At 36.7% G+C, this 15,129-nt stretch overlaps 2 protein-coding genes across 2 annotated transcripts; one reads left to right on the forward strand and one right to left on the reverse strand.

Moving 5' to 3' along the window:
* The first annotated feature begins 4,836 nt into the window (after nucleotides 1-4,836).
* Nucleotides 4,837-9,887, forward strand: LOC306765029 (ER lumen protein-retaining receptor 2-like). Its single transcript, XM_079252361.1, has 5 exons — nucleotides 4,837-5,054; nucleotides 7,032-7,132; nucleotides 7,230-7,388; nucleotides 7,503-7,755; nucleotides 8,691-9,887. The coding sequence occupies exons 1-5, from the start codon at nucleotides 4,964-4,966 to the stop codon at nucleotides 8,723-8,725; spliced, it is 639 nt and encodes a 212-aa protein (XP_079108487.1). The 5' UTR covers nucleotides 4,837-4,963; the 3' UTR covers nucleotides 8,726-9,887.
* A 2,054-nt stretch (nucleotides 9,888-11,941) lies between these two features.
* LOC306765121 (lipid droplet assembly factor 1-like) lies at nucleotides 11,942-14,775 on the reverse strand. The gene is made up of 5 exons (XM_079252484.1): nucleotides 14,682-14,775; nucleotides 13,080-13,182; nucleotides 12,810-12,978; nucleotides 12,575-12,720; nucleotides 11,942-12,474 (listed from the first exon to the last, which is right to left on the reverse strand). The coding sequence occupies exons 2-5, from the start codon at nucleotides 13,161-13,163 to the stop codon at nucleotides 12,415-12,417; spliced, it is 459 nt and encodes a 152-aa protein (XP_079108610.1). The 5' UTR covers nucleotides 13,164-13,182; nucleotides 14,682-14,775; the 3' UTR covers nucleotides 11,942-12,414.
* Nucleotides 14,776-15,129: the final 354 nt, after the last annotated feature.

Consider the following 15,129-nt stretch of genomic DNA (forward strand, 5'->3'; position numbering starts at 1 on the left):
CTGTTAGGAATTTACAAAGTGTATTGTTCCTGTTCCTCTTTTGGCTTCTGTGTGCTTTCCTCTATTTAGAAAACACATCAAACAATTAATTTGAAAAAAACAAAACAAAAAAAAAACAAACTCTTTAATTACCTTGCTCAGTCTGGACATTTTGGTGCGAACTTTCGTGTTGCATCCATACTAGAACATAGAGAAATACGTAAGTTTTATTTGTATGAGTTTTGACAGATAAACATAACATGTTAAATGCTGGATAGATATAACCACGTCATTTACCTTCTTCAGGATAAGTGTCACAATTGCCAGGCTGTAGAGGACCAAGAGGCCAAATGAGGTCCACAGAAGAACGTTTCTCACCATTACTCTGACTTTTCCTAAAACATGACAGAAAAAACTCTTTATCTAATGAAACCATACAAATATTTGGAAGATGTGTTTCTTTTTCTTCTCCCTCCTATATCAACTCTGCCTCCTGCTTACCTTTTACCACCAGAGTTGTGCCTGTTCCAACAGGCTGCTGGCAGCATGATGTTTGTGATTCTACTGCACAGTGATAGATCCCGCTGTCATTAATATTAAGTGTACTGATGAGTAAAGATGTTTCACGCATGCTGTATCTTCCAGTCAAGCTGAGGCGACTATGGCCGTTCTCTTTGAAAACAAACCACACATGATTCCAGTCTCTGCTTGAGCAGAGTGAAGTGACGGGACAAGGAAGAAGAGCATTTTCTCCTATTTGGTGCCAGATCACCTTGTCTGGCTGTAAAAAGCAGCTATCTGCTTTTTCTTTGCTTTCTGGAAGACAGGGAAAAAAACACGTAATCGATACAATATTTAGTCTTTACCATATTAAATCAAACTTTATTGATAAAGCACTTCTCATACCAAGGGCAACACAAAGTGCTTTACGTAATAAAAACCAATTCATACATATTAAAATAAGGCAAGGTAAGGTCCATCATAGTCTCTTTTACACAATCATGCACAAACACACACACACACAGACAAAGAAAGCATTCCTGCTTTACTAACACAACTTCCAAACTCTTTAAAGGCAAAGTCTTTCAGACCAACCACAGAACTGCAGTAAGTCAATGTTGGAGTGAATATTTCTCATTATTGATGGGGACAACAAATGCCTGAGATATCTCCCAGAAGACGAATCAAAAGGAGGCAAATCTTACCAGTCCCAGGCAGGTGGGTGAGGAGAAGAGAAATCCAAAACAGCTGCTTCATGTCTGTAGTTTGACAGCTTATGAGAGATCTCATGATTTCCAGAATGAAGAGAGCTGACTGTCTGACAACATGGGAAGTAAGTAAATGACACTTCCTCCTTGCATACTTCCTATTTTCTTCATTATTTTTTTCCTTTTCATAAACAAAATTGAAAGAAAACAAAATATAACAATACTCCACACGAGGGAGAGAAGGAAAGATGTAGATAAATACATACACATCTATACATACACACACCTCTACATACATACATATACAAAGACATATATATTCCCACATTCCCTTACAGATACATGTATTTTTATGTAAATAACACACAGATGGACGCTTACACACATCATTAAGCCTAAATTCCAAGTAAACCAAGTATCTAAACTGAGTTATAATCTTTACATAATCTCGATCAGGAACACTAAATTATATATTTTGAGCAGATAGTCCTTTCCTTCTTTTGGAATAAGGGAAATGTAGGTATCCCTCTGTAAAGTTGGGATTTCTCAGTCTCAATCTGTGCCTCGAGCCTTGTTCATCTTCAACCTCAAAATAGCTATTTTTTCCTCTGAAGTAGTATCGTTTATCAGAGCTGAATTTTGATCCTCTGAGACAGGGGTTGGTAATTGTTGACATATCAAGAGTTGCATATATTGGACTATGTTCTAATAAATCTCTTGTTTCCAATTTCTCATTTTTTAATCCTGTAACTGTCCTTATTTTACATTAAAAACAATATTCTGGTTAAAATTGATTGAATGATGTGATGAATTATGAAGTATTTTACTTTGGGGTTTAGTTTTCTCCATATGAGCTGTCCTTCCTATATTACAATATCTTCTCCCTCTTATGTTTTTAAATCAAACAACTGCCTGTAAAATATTTATTCTGACCCAGTGTGGGTTAGACATTGAGAATAGTGACCAACTCTGCCTCTAATCCCCACTTAATCAGTATTTATTTTCTGTTATTTTATATTTCTAGAAACTTTTCACACAAAACTTTCCCTGATGTTACAATGGCAACCCCTCTCCTACGGCCCATTCTATGTGATGAACAAAGTCCATGATTAAACCTCTGTCTTCCCAGCGTTTCATGTTCCTTCACTGATCCCTTCTTTTCTCATCTTACCAAGTATCTTAAATTTCTAATTTGGTTAATTGTCTTATTCACATTATATGATGAAAATGAAAAACTTATTCTGGGCTGTACCATTCATGTTTCTTCCTCCTCTGCTCTGTGCTCACCCCTCGTGCTACAGGATTGGCAATCTGCCCTGAACATTAAAAAAAAAATTCAAAACATTAATTAATAATCTAAATATATGAGGGTCTGTATTTTGACTGTACATCAGCCCTGGTGGCACGTCTTTTCTGAAGGATACCCACTTCCTTCCAGGGGAAGCAGACCCTCTTAGCTGCAGTTAGCTTTGTCCATATTTGGCCAACAGCTCAGAGATAAAAAAAATAAAAATAAATAAAAAAAATAAAAAAGGAAGAATAAAAATAAAAAAAAAGGAAATGGCATGAATAATTTCAATATTAAAGAAATTCATTACTTTAGATTGTACAGTTTTAATGGGGCAGAGTCTAACTTTGGTCATGTTAATAAAAGGATAATAAAACACCTATTACATAATGCTGAAAGTGTCTCAGACAATGCAAGAACAAACAGAAAGTCAACTCTGTGCACCAGTGGTGGTGCAATCTAGGGAAGACACATGTGGTCAGAAAAAGTGCAAAAAATACAAAGCATGTACAAATATTGTGACACTTCCACATGGTAATAAAGTAATGCACTACTTTGTTAAATAGAAATATACAGAAAACATGCAACTAAAATTTTCTGATGAGGCAACAACTTTTAGTTTAGAAAATATATAAAGAAATCACTCATACAATGAGTTCTTTTCATTGAAATGTGTTTGAGGTTTGCCCTGTAGCTGGTGTTTCAGCTGTCCGAGCTTTTTAATTTGGCATTTTAGAAAGTTTTGAGAAATTTAAATAAATTATAAGTTAATACTGTTGGCCAGACAAAGAACGCACTATTGCTACAGAGTGCACAATTCTATTTTAACAGGCTGTAGGACGCTGTTTAAGAACTGAAATATTACAGTTTTTCTGGATTAATATGACACCAATTTTGATTGATTGTGCTCAGTCACCAACTGATTGCACATATGTCTTAAAAACAGGACTCTGACGTCAAAACCTCAAACACAATTAATGGACTGCACACAGTTCCTGAAAGTCTTACGCTCTTTTTTCAAAATACGGGGCACATTTTTTTGCTCAGTTGAACACACTTTTTACTCATTTTGCACACTATTCAAAACACTTGGAGGCAGAATTTGGACAACTTGCAACACAGCTGTCACAATGAAGATACAGCAAGACAAAGCTTACAATAAAACACTTTTTGCTAATGAACAACTGAGAAAAAGCATTAGTGGTTCAAAATGGATGTCAGAGGAGCAAGAGGTCATGTTGGAAGGAGAAGACGTGAATGTAGACAACCCAGATTAAGACCCAGACCCAGCCCTTACATTCGGTCCAAAGCCATAAACCTGCTCGTGGTCTGTTCAAATGATGTATTTGTGTTTGAGGACTCCATCATTTTTTGTACTTTATGTGAAAACACAGTGAGAGAAATGTGTTTTGTATTTTGCAGTGCAGTGTGGTGATTTTCCTCCATCTGTACTAATTTGAAAACAAAGTTTAAAATTTGAAATTAAAGTGCATTTTTGAATCAACAGCACAGTGCTTTAAGAACTGTGTCCTCACGAAAAAATGTACAGTCTTTTGGGGGATTTGTGCGCTATTTTTCAAGAGCACTGCCCTATCTCTGGAGAAAAACAGATAGGGATAACTATTTATGCTGTTGTTGAACAGGGTGAGCTGACCTCAGACTCTAAACTGGTGAATTAGGGAGCATGTCAGCTCTTTCTGAGATAGAAAATCTTAGAGATAGGCTGCGGTCTTGCAAGTTTATAGGGACACAAACTGAATCGGTTTTTGTGTGATGTCCTCCATAATTCTCCTCAAGTAGTCTGGTTTATGATATAACATCATATTTTATTTGCTTTTTTGTTGTTGTTTTTGAGTGACTGGCCTCATGATTATTTCTACTGCTAATCTGGTGAATAATAATTTAAAGATGTACAGTAAAAGAGTAGTAGAAACATCCCAGGCAGGTTTCTAAAGTGACTATTTCAAACTTTAGGTACTTTTGTAGCTCTACAAACTTATCTAACACTATTACTGCAATATTGTGGCTTCAAGTTGAGTATTATGACAGTCCTCAAAATGCTTAATCCAACATTATGCAACAAAATATAATTAAATGCTTCTCAAGTACAAGCCTTCTTTTACAAAAAAAAAGTTATTTTATTTTATTTTTTATATATTCTTTATGTCCTAATTTTTAGATAATAAAACATACAATGGGGTCCATCTGTTTCCCTCCACAGCCCAGTTTAATTCTTTAAAAGCGAATCATTTTGTGCTGTCATTCACAGTTTGAACCAATCAGCATCCAGCGTTGTGTTTCGCCACGCCCCCTTCCACGTCGACCCGCATCCTCGCCATATTTTCAACCCGGTGGACACCGTTGACCCGTGTGCCCCAAAGTTACCAGGAAAAGCTTCACGAAACTGCAGAAAGTTTTCACTGTTCCAGATTCAAAAGTGACGTCTGCTCCCTCTTTCTAGCATTGTCTGCTTGCTAAATCTGTTGCAATGAATATCTTCAGACTTACAGGAGACCTCTCTCATCTGGCTGCTATCATCATCCTGCTTCTCAAAATATGGAAAAGCAGGTCGTGTGCAGGTAAGCCATAGCCTCTATTTGACCAGTTTTCCCATAGTGCTGTTTTGCTAGTGTCACTCATTAACTCTTCGTTTCGTTAGTTCCTCATATTTTTGTTTTACATTTGCGTATTATTAAGCAATCTCTCTGATGGCTAGCTTCAAATGCTAATGATATCTTCTCATTCATTTGAGACTGGCTAATGGCTAAAATTAGTCACTTGGCTAACTGCTGGTAGCAACGAGCTAACATTACATATGACTTTCTATCATAATCCAACTACTTCCATGTTTAGTGAAAATCAATAAGATATTTTTTGATAAACATGTCCAAACGAATCATATCACTGGAAATCTGTGTTAGAGTTGCAAGCTTGAGTTAAATAGCTGTAAACTTCTGGACTGAATGATTGCCGTCAGCAGCTCGACAGACAAATAAATAAAAAGATGAACGAGTCAAACGTTTTTAATAATAATCCATAGTTTCACCTCTGTGCATTTGAGTCGTTTCCCAGCTCTGCACATCACATCAGTGCATCTCACTATGATCACTCCAGGTTCAGGGCTCGATACCTTTGGTCTGCCGTCTGACGTGGCGTTCTAGAAGAAGCTACGGAAGTAGCTAACGTGCTAAAAGTTACTTTACTTTAAGATGGCTGGACTTTTTAAGTTCTTCAAGAAGGATATCGTGTTTACTGTAAGCTGCAGCCTAAAACACAGCTACATTTTTTATATATTGCCTGGAGTTATTACAAGATTATTTAATCCCGTTTGCATTACAGTGTGTTTTAATCTGGAAAATACTATACCTTCAGAGATGCCAAGGGCCTTTAGTCAGAATCATAATGATAGGTCAGTGTTATTTTCATTTGAACAAAGTTTAAATTTTATGTGTGTGTGTATATATATATATAGAATAAAAGGCAGGACACAATCCATACGTTGGTCAAACATCAAAATCATTACAGGAAGGTGCAAAAGAAACATAAAAAAGGACAATAAAACAAAGAAAATATAATTAATTGATTACCTTAATACTACTACTTAGTATTGTTAGGAATCATAGGACCTAAGACTTAACTTATTCTGGTGTAGTGGGAGTCTTACATGAACAGTGCAGTAATAAAATTGTAACAGACTATATGTATAAGACGCCACTGCATAAGAGATGCATGTGGTCACAGTTTTCTGTGTAAGTATTTGGTCTCTGGTGTTTTTTATTTGGGGAAGCCTAAACTTTTAGGTAGAGGAATGTTGTTTGTAAGGCAGCAGATTGTTATTTAGCAAGTATAAACAGATTAAGCGTGCATCCATCTGAAGATACATCTGTGAAGCCAATTTTATTTATGTGCTTGAAATGTAATGAAAAGCAGTACTATCAAGGTATTTATTTAAAAAAGAGCAGGTTTGCACCCAGTGCAATTTACCCTTTTTACACTGCCATGACCAAAAAATGACTTTGTTTAAAACCCAAATACTTTACCTCAAGTTGGAGTAAGAAAGGCAGCGAGTTCGCTTCCCTGGAAATTATTCCAATATTAGTAGAAATTTCACATTCTGATTGTTGCAAGGCGAAGGTCTGATGTAGCTTTACTTAATTTCAGTGACTTGGATTTAAACAATTAAACATGCACTATAGCAAGCCTGAGGAATCATTTTCTTTAAACTTTGATTAGATCAATTATTCAAACAAATTAAAGACTTCTTATCGTTTTGGTCCATATGAAGGTTCATAAAGACAAATTCATTAATTTTGCTCTTGCTTGGTTGGCCCTGTTTTCAGTATAAATGAGTATTAATACAGTGCATAATGTACGATGTCTTAAATGGTGAGAATATTTTGCAATTGGGCTCTCATTTCTGATTTTCAGATGTTTTCATGTCATGTCCAGCAGATGTCACTAGTCTAACAGGAAATTCTTTTCATGGATTGTTCAGCTCTGAAGTTTCTGGTGTTGCCCACTTCTAAACTGCATATCTGCTGATTTCTTTGTTCAAGGTATCTCTGGAAAGAGCCAAATTCTGTTTGCTATTGTGTTCACCACACGCTATTTGGATCTGCTCATCTCCTTCATCTCTCTGTACAACACATGCATGAAGGTAAGACACCAATCTCGACCAATTACTCAGGTCTCAAGTTTCACTTTGTACCACCACTGATTAGCTGTTACATTTTTATCCTTTCTTTTTCACCCAGGTGATCTACATTGGCTGTTCATATGCAACAGTCTACCTGATCTACATGAAGTTCAGAGCCACTTATGATGGCAACCACGATAGTTTCAGAGTGGAGTTCCTGCTTGTTCCCGTTGGCGGCCTTGCTGTTCTCATAAATCACGACTTCTCTATCCTAGAGGTGAGTTCAGCTTGCTGCACTGTACGGAAAGAGTGTATTATTACATTAATAACTAACCCAACACTGTGAAAATATTTTGGCTCCTGCTCATCTAAAGGAAATCTTTATGTTTAGATCCTGTGGACTTTCTCCATCTACTTGGAGTCAGTGGCAATCCTGCCTCAGCTCTTTATGATCAGCAAGACTGGTGAGGCTGAGACAATCACCACCCACTATCTGTTCTCCCTGGGCCTGTACCGGGCCCTCTATCTCTTCAACTGGATCTGGCGCTTCTACTTTGAGGGCTTTTTTGACCTGATCGCCATTGTGGCCGGAGTGGTTCAGACTGTCCTCTACTGTGACTTCTTCTACCTTTATGTGACCAAAGGTGGGTTTTCTGCTGATACTGTCCAATCCTCTTTTAACCATTATGTAATGATGATGTGATATCATTGATATATCAAATCAGAACAAAAACGACAAGAAAAAAATATCTGTATTATTGTTGGAAATGCAGACTTAAATAGGTCAGGAGACCAGTTGTACCTATAAACTTTAATCTTAAATGTACATTTGTTACGCTTTTATTAAAGCTTTGACCGAAGCACTAAATAATGAGATTTTTTAAAAGTTTCTCTTCACGCAACATTCACATGTCTATAAACTGTAAACTTTAAAGGCTAGCGTGTCGTAATCATTCGTTCCGTCCTTGCGGCCCCTCAAAACATCTTTGAGTAAAATTGATGGAGGAGATTGTCATCAGATGTCTTTGTTCCTTGGAAAAGCTTGCTGTAAAGTTCAGCCTTGAATGATCAGAGGTTTCAGCAATCTAAATTTCCTGAATGAAGTAACTATTTTCCAAAGTTACGGTCTTTTCAGATAAAATTTCTTCCTTATGCTGTCATCCGTCCGCAGTAACTTGGTGGGTTTGCAATCCCTGGAAGATATAAAGGAATGTATTGTAGTAAAAATCCAGGAAGTTAGAAGTTTTAATGCATAATTTTTGAAGTTGCATTCAGAAGAAATTGCCTGGGGCTAGTTAAAAACTTTTCACTCATTGATGACATGCTGCTTTATCACAACACAGGACCACCACAAAGAAGCTTCTATTATTAACATAGTATAAAGGCTGAAAAATACTGCATTTGTGAAGAAACTTGTAGGTTTCTTGGGAAACTTATTTGGGAACTTCTGATTGCCTTGTTGTTTATAGTTACCTGCTTCTGTTCAGTAATTTTCATTTAGTTGTTGATCTTATTAAGCATATTTGCCTTTTTAAGTGATGGTTTCTCAGTGATGACTGTCTAACTTCTGGTCCTGCAGTGTTGAAAGGCAAGAAACTGAGCCTGCCAGCATAACAACAGACTGATGGAGATGGCGACTCCCAGCAGACTCCAGGGGGGTGCAGAGATAAATATGTGGAATCTTGTGACCTAAAGCAGTGGATGCCTGAGACAGAGAGCCAGCTTTGCGGAAGGGGAAGAAAACACTAGTCTTCTTGATAATTTCTGATGGAACTGGTAAATGCCAACAAACACCAGAGCTGAACAAAGATCATCCCAGATTATCTTTTGGATTTCTGTGTTCAGCATCTTGCCTTAACCTTGTTTTCATTCATGTTCACAGTAGGAGAATACTGTTTCTTTTTTCTTTTTTAAACGTGAGGTGCATATGCTTATTTTTCTTTAGTTTTTCTTTTATTGTAACAAATGAGGTCGACTCTGAGGAGTACCTTGTTTGACTTGGCATAGAAATGCACAAAATGTACAGTCTTATTAAAGAGTGAGATAATCAGTAATGTATCCGTGTGCCTGATGAGGATTATGTCCACTTTGTCACAGTATTTTGTTTTTTTTTTTTTCATCTGATTTTTGCATTACTTGTTCAGGCAATTATATGTGTATGCCAACAGAAACATTTAAAGGCCAACGTCACACCAGCCTACTATTGTTGTTGTCTTATAAATGCAACTAAAACAATTTTAACAGATTAGGTTTTTTTTTTTCAAATATAAACTTTAAATAAATGAGGGTCTCAAGGAGATCTTAACAAAGGTTTCATGAATTAAATTATTTAAATGCCAGCAGTCATATTGCATCAGTATTTTCAAATGGTGCTTGTTTTGTCTGGATTTCGACGTGTTCTGTTCACTCAATCTGTTTTTCTATTTTCGAAAAATATCTAAAAGAATTATCTTGAATGGGAAATTTTCTCACTTTTGGGATCTAGACATTGTTTCGGCTGTTACTGCAACTCGGTGACAAACTCATGAGCGTCTTTCAGTGGTGACTGCAAGCACAAAGTGAGCATCTAAATACATTTCATCTTGTGTCTTGTTGCTAAATAACTGAGTAGGTGCGACGGTGTTCACTGGGTGCATTTCTGGTAAATTTGAAAGCCTCCTGTTAATTTTTTTAAATAGTATTTCTTCAAAGATTATTTTCCTTTTTTTATTTGTCTTTTTTTCCCCCCCTTTTCTTTTAATTTGCATGATATCACCTCCATTAAAGATTTTGAGAACCACCCAGCATTTGTGTTGTTTCATTTTTGAAGTTAGTTAAAAGATAATTTAAATAACAGCTACTACCTCTGGAGCTGTGGATTAGTAGTTTTTGCATAAGTTAATGCAACATTTAGTATTATCTGGTAGTTTGATTAATCAGGAAACAAGCCAGTGATAACACTCAAGAACATCACATTAAAGTTTATTACAGATACAAACAGCAGCTCTCAGAAAGATTTTTGTGGCTATGAAACCACAGCCTTGCAACAGAATAATGGCAAAAGTTGATTCAGATACAAAAAGAACAGCCTCATAGTTCTTGGAAGTATCAACCGAACTTATTTACTGCTGTTTACTGACGCAAATGAGGAGTGGTTCAGAATGTTTTTTAATTGATATTTCCTGCTTTGTTTCCACTTATTACTGCAAAGCTGGCAGGGCTGTGCTTTTAAGGACACATGAATAATGATCCAAAACATTCTGCGAAAGCAAATCAGAGAGCTGAAGGCAAAGAGATGGAATGTCACCTGATCTCTGCACAGGTCAACAAGCTTTTTACCAACTGAAGAAACTGGGAACAAACCACGGGAAATGCAGTTAGAAACTGGGTCAGTTTACAATAAACTTGCTCGTTTATTGCAAACTTTGAGAACTGTCAAAGTTTGCAATAAACATGTCTCTCAAAACATTTTTCTTTCCTGAAGACACAAGCTAGAAAAATTGTTCTTCTGAAAAGAATTTATTTAAAGACTCTGTTATTAGAAATGTACAACTCACTGTCAGCAGATATTAGTTGATTTATTATTTCAAATATCAAATAGCTTGAAATTTACACAACATAACATAAAAAGAGCTATTACTTTCTAACATTCATGATTGATGAAGTCAAATATGTTTTGTATGTTTCGATACAGCAAGTTCAATAATAATCCTGCAGCATCAGGGCAGCCTACACAGTTTAGGCAGATAGCATTAATGTTTTGGTCAAGCAGTGTTAAGTCTTTTGTATTAGGGTTATTCTTCACTTTTGGTCCCAAGGCCATGAAGAAGTTTTGTTAAAATGTAGTTTTGAGCAAATACTTTATTTAGAGAAGCTTGCCATGTTTAACCTCTTTTTTAGGATAGAACACGTTAACACGTATCCTGATTTACTCTGGAAAGACCGTAACTTTATTTTAATGAAAAACTAATAAACATTCTAAACACTTAGATTTTAATGCTTTGGGTTTTTAAATATTTATATTATGTACTTGTTTTAAGACACATGACACACAAAATAGCAACTGAAATATCATATAAAAAGCAGAGTAAAAACCACGACTGACACATTTCAGTACCAACAGTAAAGCAGCTCATTCATAGTGCAAAATGGTAAACTCACAAAACATAAATAACCTCCTCAGTTGTCACTGTGTAAAGTGATGATCAATGGCAGTTTAAGCTAAATAATTATAATTAAACACTCTGCACGTTTGCATTTACGGTTAATCTCTTGATCATTTATTTGCCAAAAATAAAAAAAGAAAATGTTAAATAAATCTGTCATGTGTTAATCAGATGCCGATCAGATGAAGAGCCTTCATTGAAGAAAAGGAGGGATGGTGAAAAGCCAAAAAAACGACTCGAGTAAACATAGCAAAAGAAAAGACAGAAGTCACAACTAATTCAGAAAACACCCAGATCACTCAAGGTTACAGGAAAGTTCATGGCTGAATGCTTTGATAAGCAAGAACTGAATTACTTTTCGATTCTTTACCCTGACACAGTGTTAGGGGTGGAGTGAAATATGTCTCCTGTTAAAACTTCTAACCATTAAAACCACTACTGGTCATTTTCCAGCCTCAGGAAGACATAATATGACAGCAGAGATTGTCTTATAAAGATAGGAATAAAATGTTTGATAAGCAGGTCAACCTGAGATACTTTTCTGGGTAGTTTTAATTCAATATAAAACACAAACATCATGCACATATTTGTTTATACTTTCATTTATTGTTCAACTGAAGTAAAACAGATAAAAATCCAGTCAAAACACTTTATTCTAAAATAAATACACTGCATAGTACTGAGGAAGTGTGTTTTTTAGAGGTTTGTACATGAAGTCTTAGAATGTTTTTACATAATAAAGTGAAAAACATTGAATATTATTAAAATGTGAATCTTACAATCAATGGAACTACATGAGTATCCAGATAAAAACCCAGTCACATTGGTAACATTATGGACGGTTTTGCTGACATGGTACCTCATGGTAAAAACAAACCAGTTGATAATTAAGGCAAATGAAAATAATGAAGTCCTTTGGTGCTCAAGGTAAGTCATACATTACAAACTTTAAAATTAAACTCATGTTATTATAGCAACAACCTTATAAAGGTTCAGACATACAGAAACCATGTTTTTATGTTTAGTTAATCTGTTACCACAGCAGGTCACCTGACTCGGCCACCATGCAGTACCAACAGATCAGATCTTTGGATCCGTACCATCCAGCTTCACCAGTGTGGACTCACAGCTTCAGTCAGAGGAGGACAAAGCAGTCTTTTACATCTCCTTCGACCCTGAAGTTTCACCTTCACTTGCTTTCTCGTGGTTTACTCCTCTCTAGAAGGAGGGAAAGGATCAGACAAATAATGCATTTGCAATAAAAAAACTAATGATTTGTGTTTAATCTGTATAATATATAAGCAAAACTGTACACAACCTTTGTCAGATGTGGATATTTTTGCCTGAGTAAGCTTGGGATAGTGATGAAGAAAGCATTAATGACGACTGAAGCCAGGACGGCGAAGAAGGCGATGCCACCAAGCACGGACAGCAGAGCCAAACCTCCAACAAACAGCAGCAACACTGAGAGAAACAGAGAAATGAGAGATAAGTGGCAGCAAACGAAGAACACATCTGAATGACAAGGTGCAGTTTGACTTGTGTGTACCTACCCTCGAAGAAAACAAAACCTACTGCTGACATAACAATGGTCACAATAGCAAAAGTAAGGAAAACTCCGACGGGCAATGCAGCCATGGCACTGAACAGCAGCAGAGTGAGAGCTACGAAGGGGTGGCTGCGGAGGTACTCGCCGATCCTTGTGCTCATCAGCTGGGCTATCTGTAGAAGACCAATCGGAAAAGGCATTAACGGAAGAAATAGTGAACTCACACACAATATAGTAGATCGAGGCAGCTGCAGAGGGAAGTTTTTGGGGTTACCTTGGGGTCATCACGAAGACGGTTCAACAGGGTTGCCCATCTTTCCCCAAACTGTTCAATCAACCTGCTGCTGATGCGCTGCATCTCCACACACCTGAACCAACTAAGGGAAGAAACGGAGTGAAGCTGGAAGGAAAAAAATCACTCTCTGATGTGACTTGATGGATTGGTGTGATACTTTATTCCTCTATGAGAATGCAAAAGTCCACTGGAAGCTGTGCAATGTAAAAGTAGCCAACTGACTAAATCATGTCACTAATACTTCCTGCACACTTACACCGACTCACGACAAAGATAAAGGTATCAAAATAATTTTGTGAGTATGAAAATATGACATGACAGTGGTAACATGTTCAGTGACATACATGTATTTGTAACATACACGGGCAATACTGGGACCTCAACATGGTCAAATTTGGACTTGTGAGATTTTATCACTACCCAGCATTGAGGATGCTTGATGGTGTTTCAGATGGTGTTTCAGTCAGGACAGGTAACTGACTGAAACACACACAACACATCCTCCCAGAACCAGCTGCACACACTGGCTGCACCTGACTGGACCTGCTTCTTTTCCTGCACTAAATGCTGCCCGTTGCCACCATTTTTATGAACATTGCCTCAACTTCATCCCAACAAGCGGAGGCTTGGGTGACATCTTTGGTTTGACAAATCAAAATATGCTGTTTTCAGTTACAACTTAAGTAAAACTACATTTCTATATTACAATCATGCGTTGTACTAGAAGTTCAAAACAGTAAAATAATTTTCTTTACAGCAGTTGCTTTTGTGCCAGACTTTGTCTTGTTTGGTCCACTTTAAAGTAGATTAATAATGTTCCAAGTAGAGAGATGGAAAAAAAAAGAAGATAATTCATGGCTAATAGAAGCATAACTATGACTCTAAATTCATTGACATTTTACTTAGCTCTAACTCCCACAGCGGGCTGTGCTAGACAGAAAAATGTATGGTTAAGCATGTAAAAAAAAAGACTAGTCCTGTGGAAATATAACATGAAGTCTTGTTTTCACAATTCTTTTTGGCTGGAGACCTGATACCTCAGTTAAGGCGACTTCTATTCATCAGGTTTTTTTTTTTTTTTATTCGGTCCTGTTTTATGAACTACCATAAGCAACTTGGACCAAAATTTTAAAAACAAAAAACAAACAAACAAAAAAAAAAACGTGGAGAGAAATGGGTGAAAAAAAAGAAAGAAACAAATCAGGAGTTTTTGTAAAGACATTTCTAAAACGTTAATTAACCACTCTGGGAGGATATGTTAATAATGTCACAAACAGTTTCGTTGGAAAAAATAAATAATAAAAGAAACAGGAGGCAATAGTTTCGCTCATCTTTGTTCCAGGAGTAAATGTGCGACGTGACCATACAGTATGGACGCGACCGACAAAGCGAAGCTACGCGTGCGCAAGATCGCAAGGTTGCTACTCCTGTTTCTTCAGTCCAACTAATTCAGTTTTAATAAAAAAGTCTGAGAAATTTGAACTAGCTGGGCCTCATTACAGCACCTCGGACACACACTTGAAAAGACCTGAACTCTAAATCTTCCAAGTCAAGCTCTGCTGGTAGGAATACACAGCCTACCTGAAAAATGCAGTAGTCCTCCGTGATTTGACAGTCAGCAGCACCCAGCACCAAAGTCCCGCTGTTGCTCCCGACGCCCCATACCCACAAACACACCCAGAGAGACCCACAAACACACCCCTTTGTCATTTTACCTCCCCCATCTTCCTCCTTCGAAATAGTGAATCCAAAAGCTTGTGGCCATCATTTCTGCCCTCTGCCGTTTAGCAAACAAGTTGCAGCACAAGACGGAGGAAATGCAGCAATTTCTGCTCTTATCTTTACATATGATTAAAACACAAAGGAAAGTAAAGGGATTTTAGTTTATGTTATCCTAAATAAAAGTTGTGTTTTAGAAAAGATTAAACGCATCGAGTGTTTAAAATAAGAACAAAGAATAATAATGAGAAAGTGATTCACTTTTTTTTTTTTTTTTTTTTTTTTTTTTTTTAATTGTCAGTGACTCGTT

Source organism: Telmatherina bonti, assembly GCF_933228915.1.
Source record: "Telmatherina bonti genome assembly, chromosome: 14".
In the NCBI taxonomy this organism is placed as follows: domain Eukaryota; kingdom Metazoa; phylum Chordata; class Actinopteri; order Atheriniformes; family Telmatherinidae; genus Telmatherina; species Telmatherina bonti.

What these genes read in the sequence shown, in the direction of transcription:
- LOC306765029 (XM_079252361.1), top strand. Translation starts at nt 4,964, where the DNA reads ATGAATATCTTCAGACTTACAGGAGACCTCTCTCATCTGGCTGCTATC. An exon ending in GAAAAGCAGGTCGTGTGCAG is followed by an intron (nt 5,055 to 7,031) that starts GTAAGCCATAGC and finishes TCTTTGTTCAAG; the next exon opens with GTATCTCTGGAAAGAGCCAA. An exon ending in ACGACTTCTCTATCCTAGAG is followed by an intron (nt 7,389 to 7,502) that starts GTGAGTTCAGCT and finishes CTTTATGTTTAG; the next exon opens with ATCCTGTGGACTTTCTCCAT.
- LOC306765121 (XM_079252484.1), bottom strand. Translation starts at nt 13,163, where the DNA reads ATGCAGCGCATCAGCAGCAGGTTGATTGAACAGTTTGGGGAAAGATGG. An exon ending in AGGTTTTGTTTTCTTCGAGG is followed by an intron (nt 12,721 to 12,809) that starts GTAGGTACACAC and finishes TGTTTCTCTCAG; the next exon opens with TGTTGCTGCTGTTTGTTGGA. An exon ending in AATATCCACATCTGACAAAG is followed by an intron (nt 12,475 to 12,574) that starts GTTGTGTACAGT and finishes CCCTCCTTCTAG; the next exon opens with AGAGGAGTAAACCACGAGAA.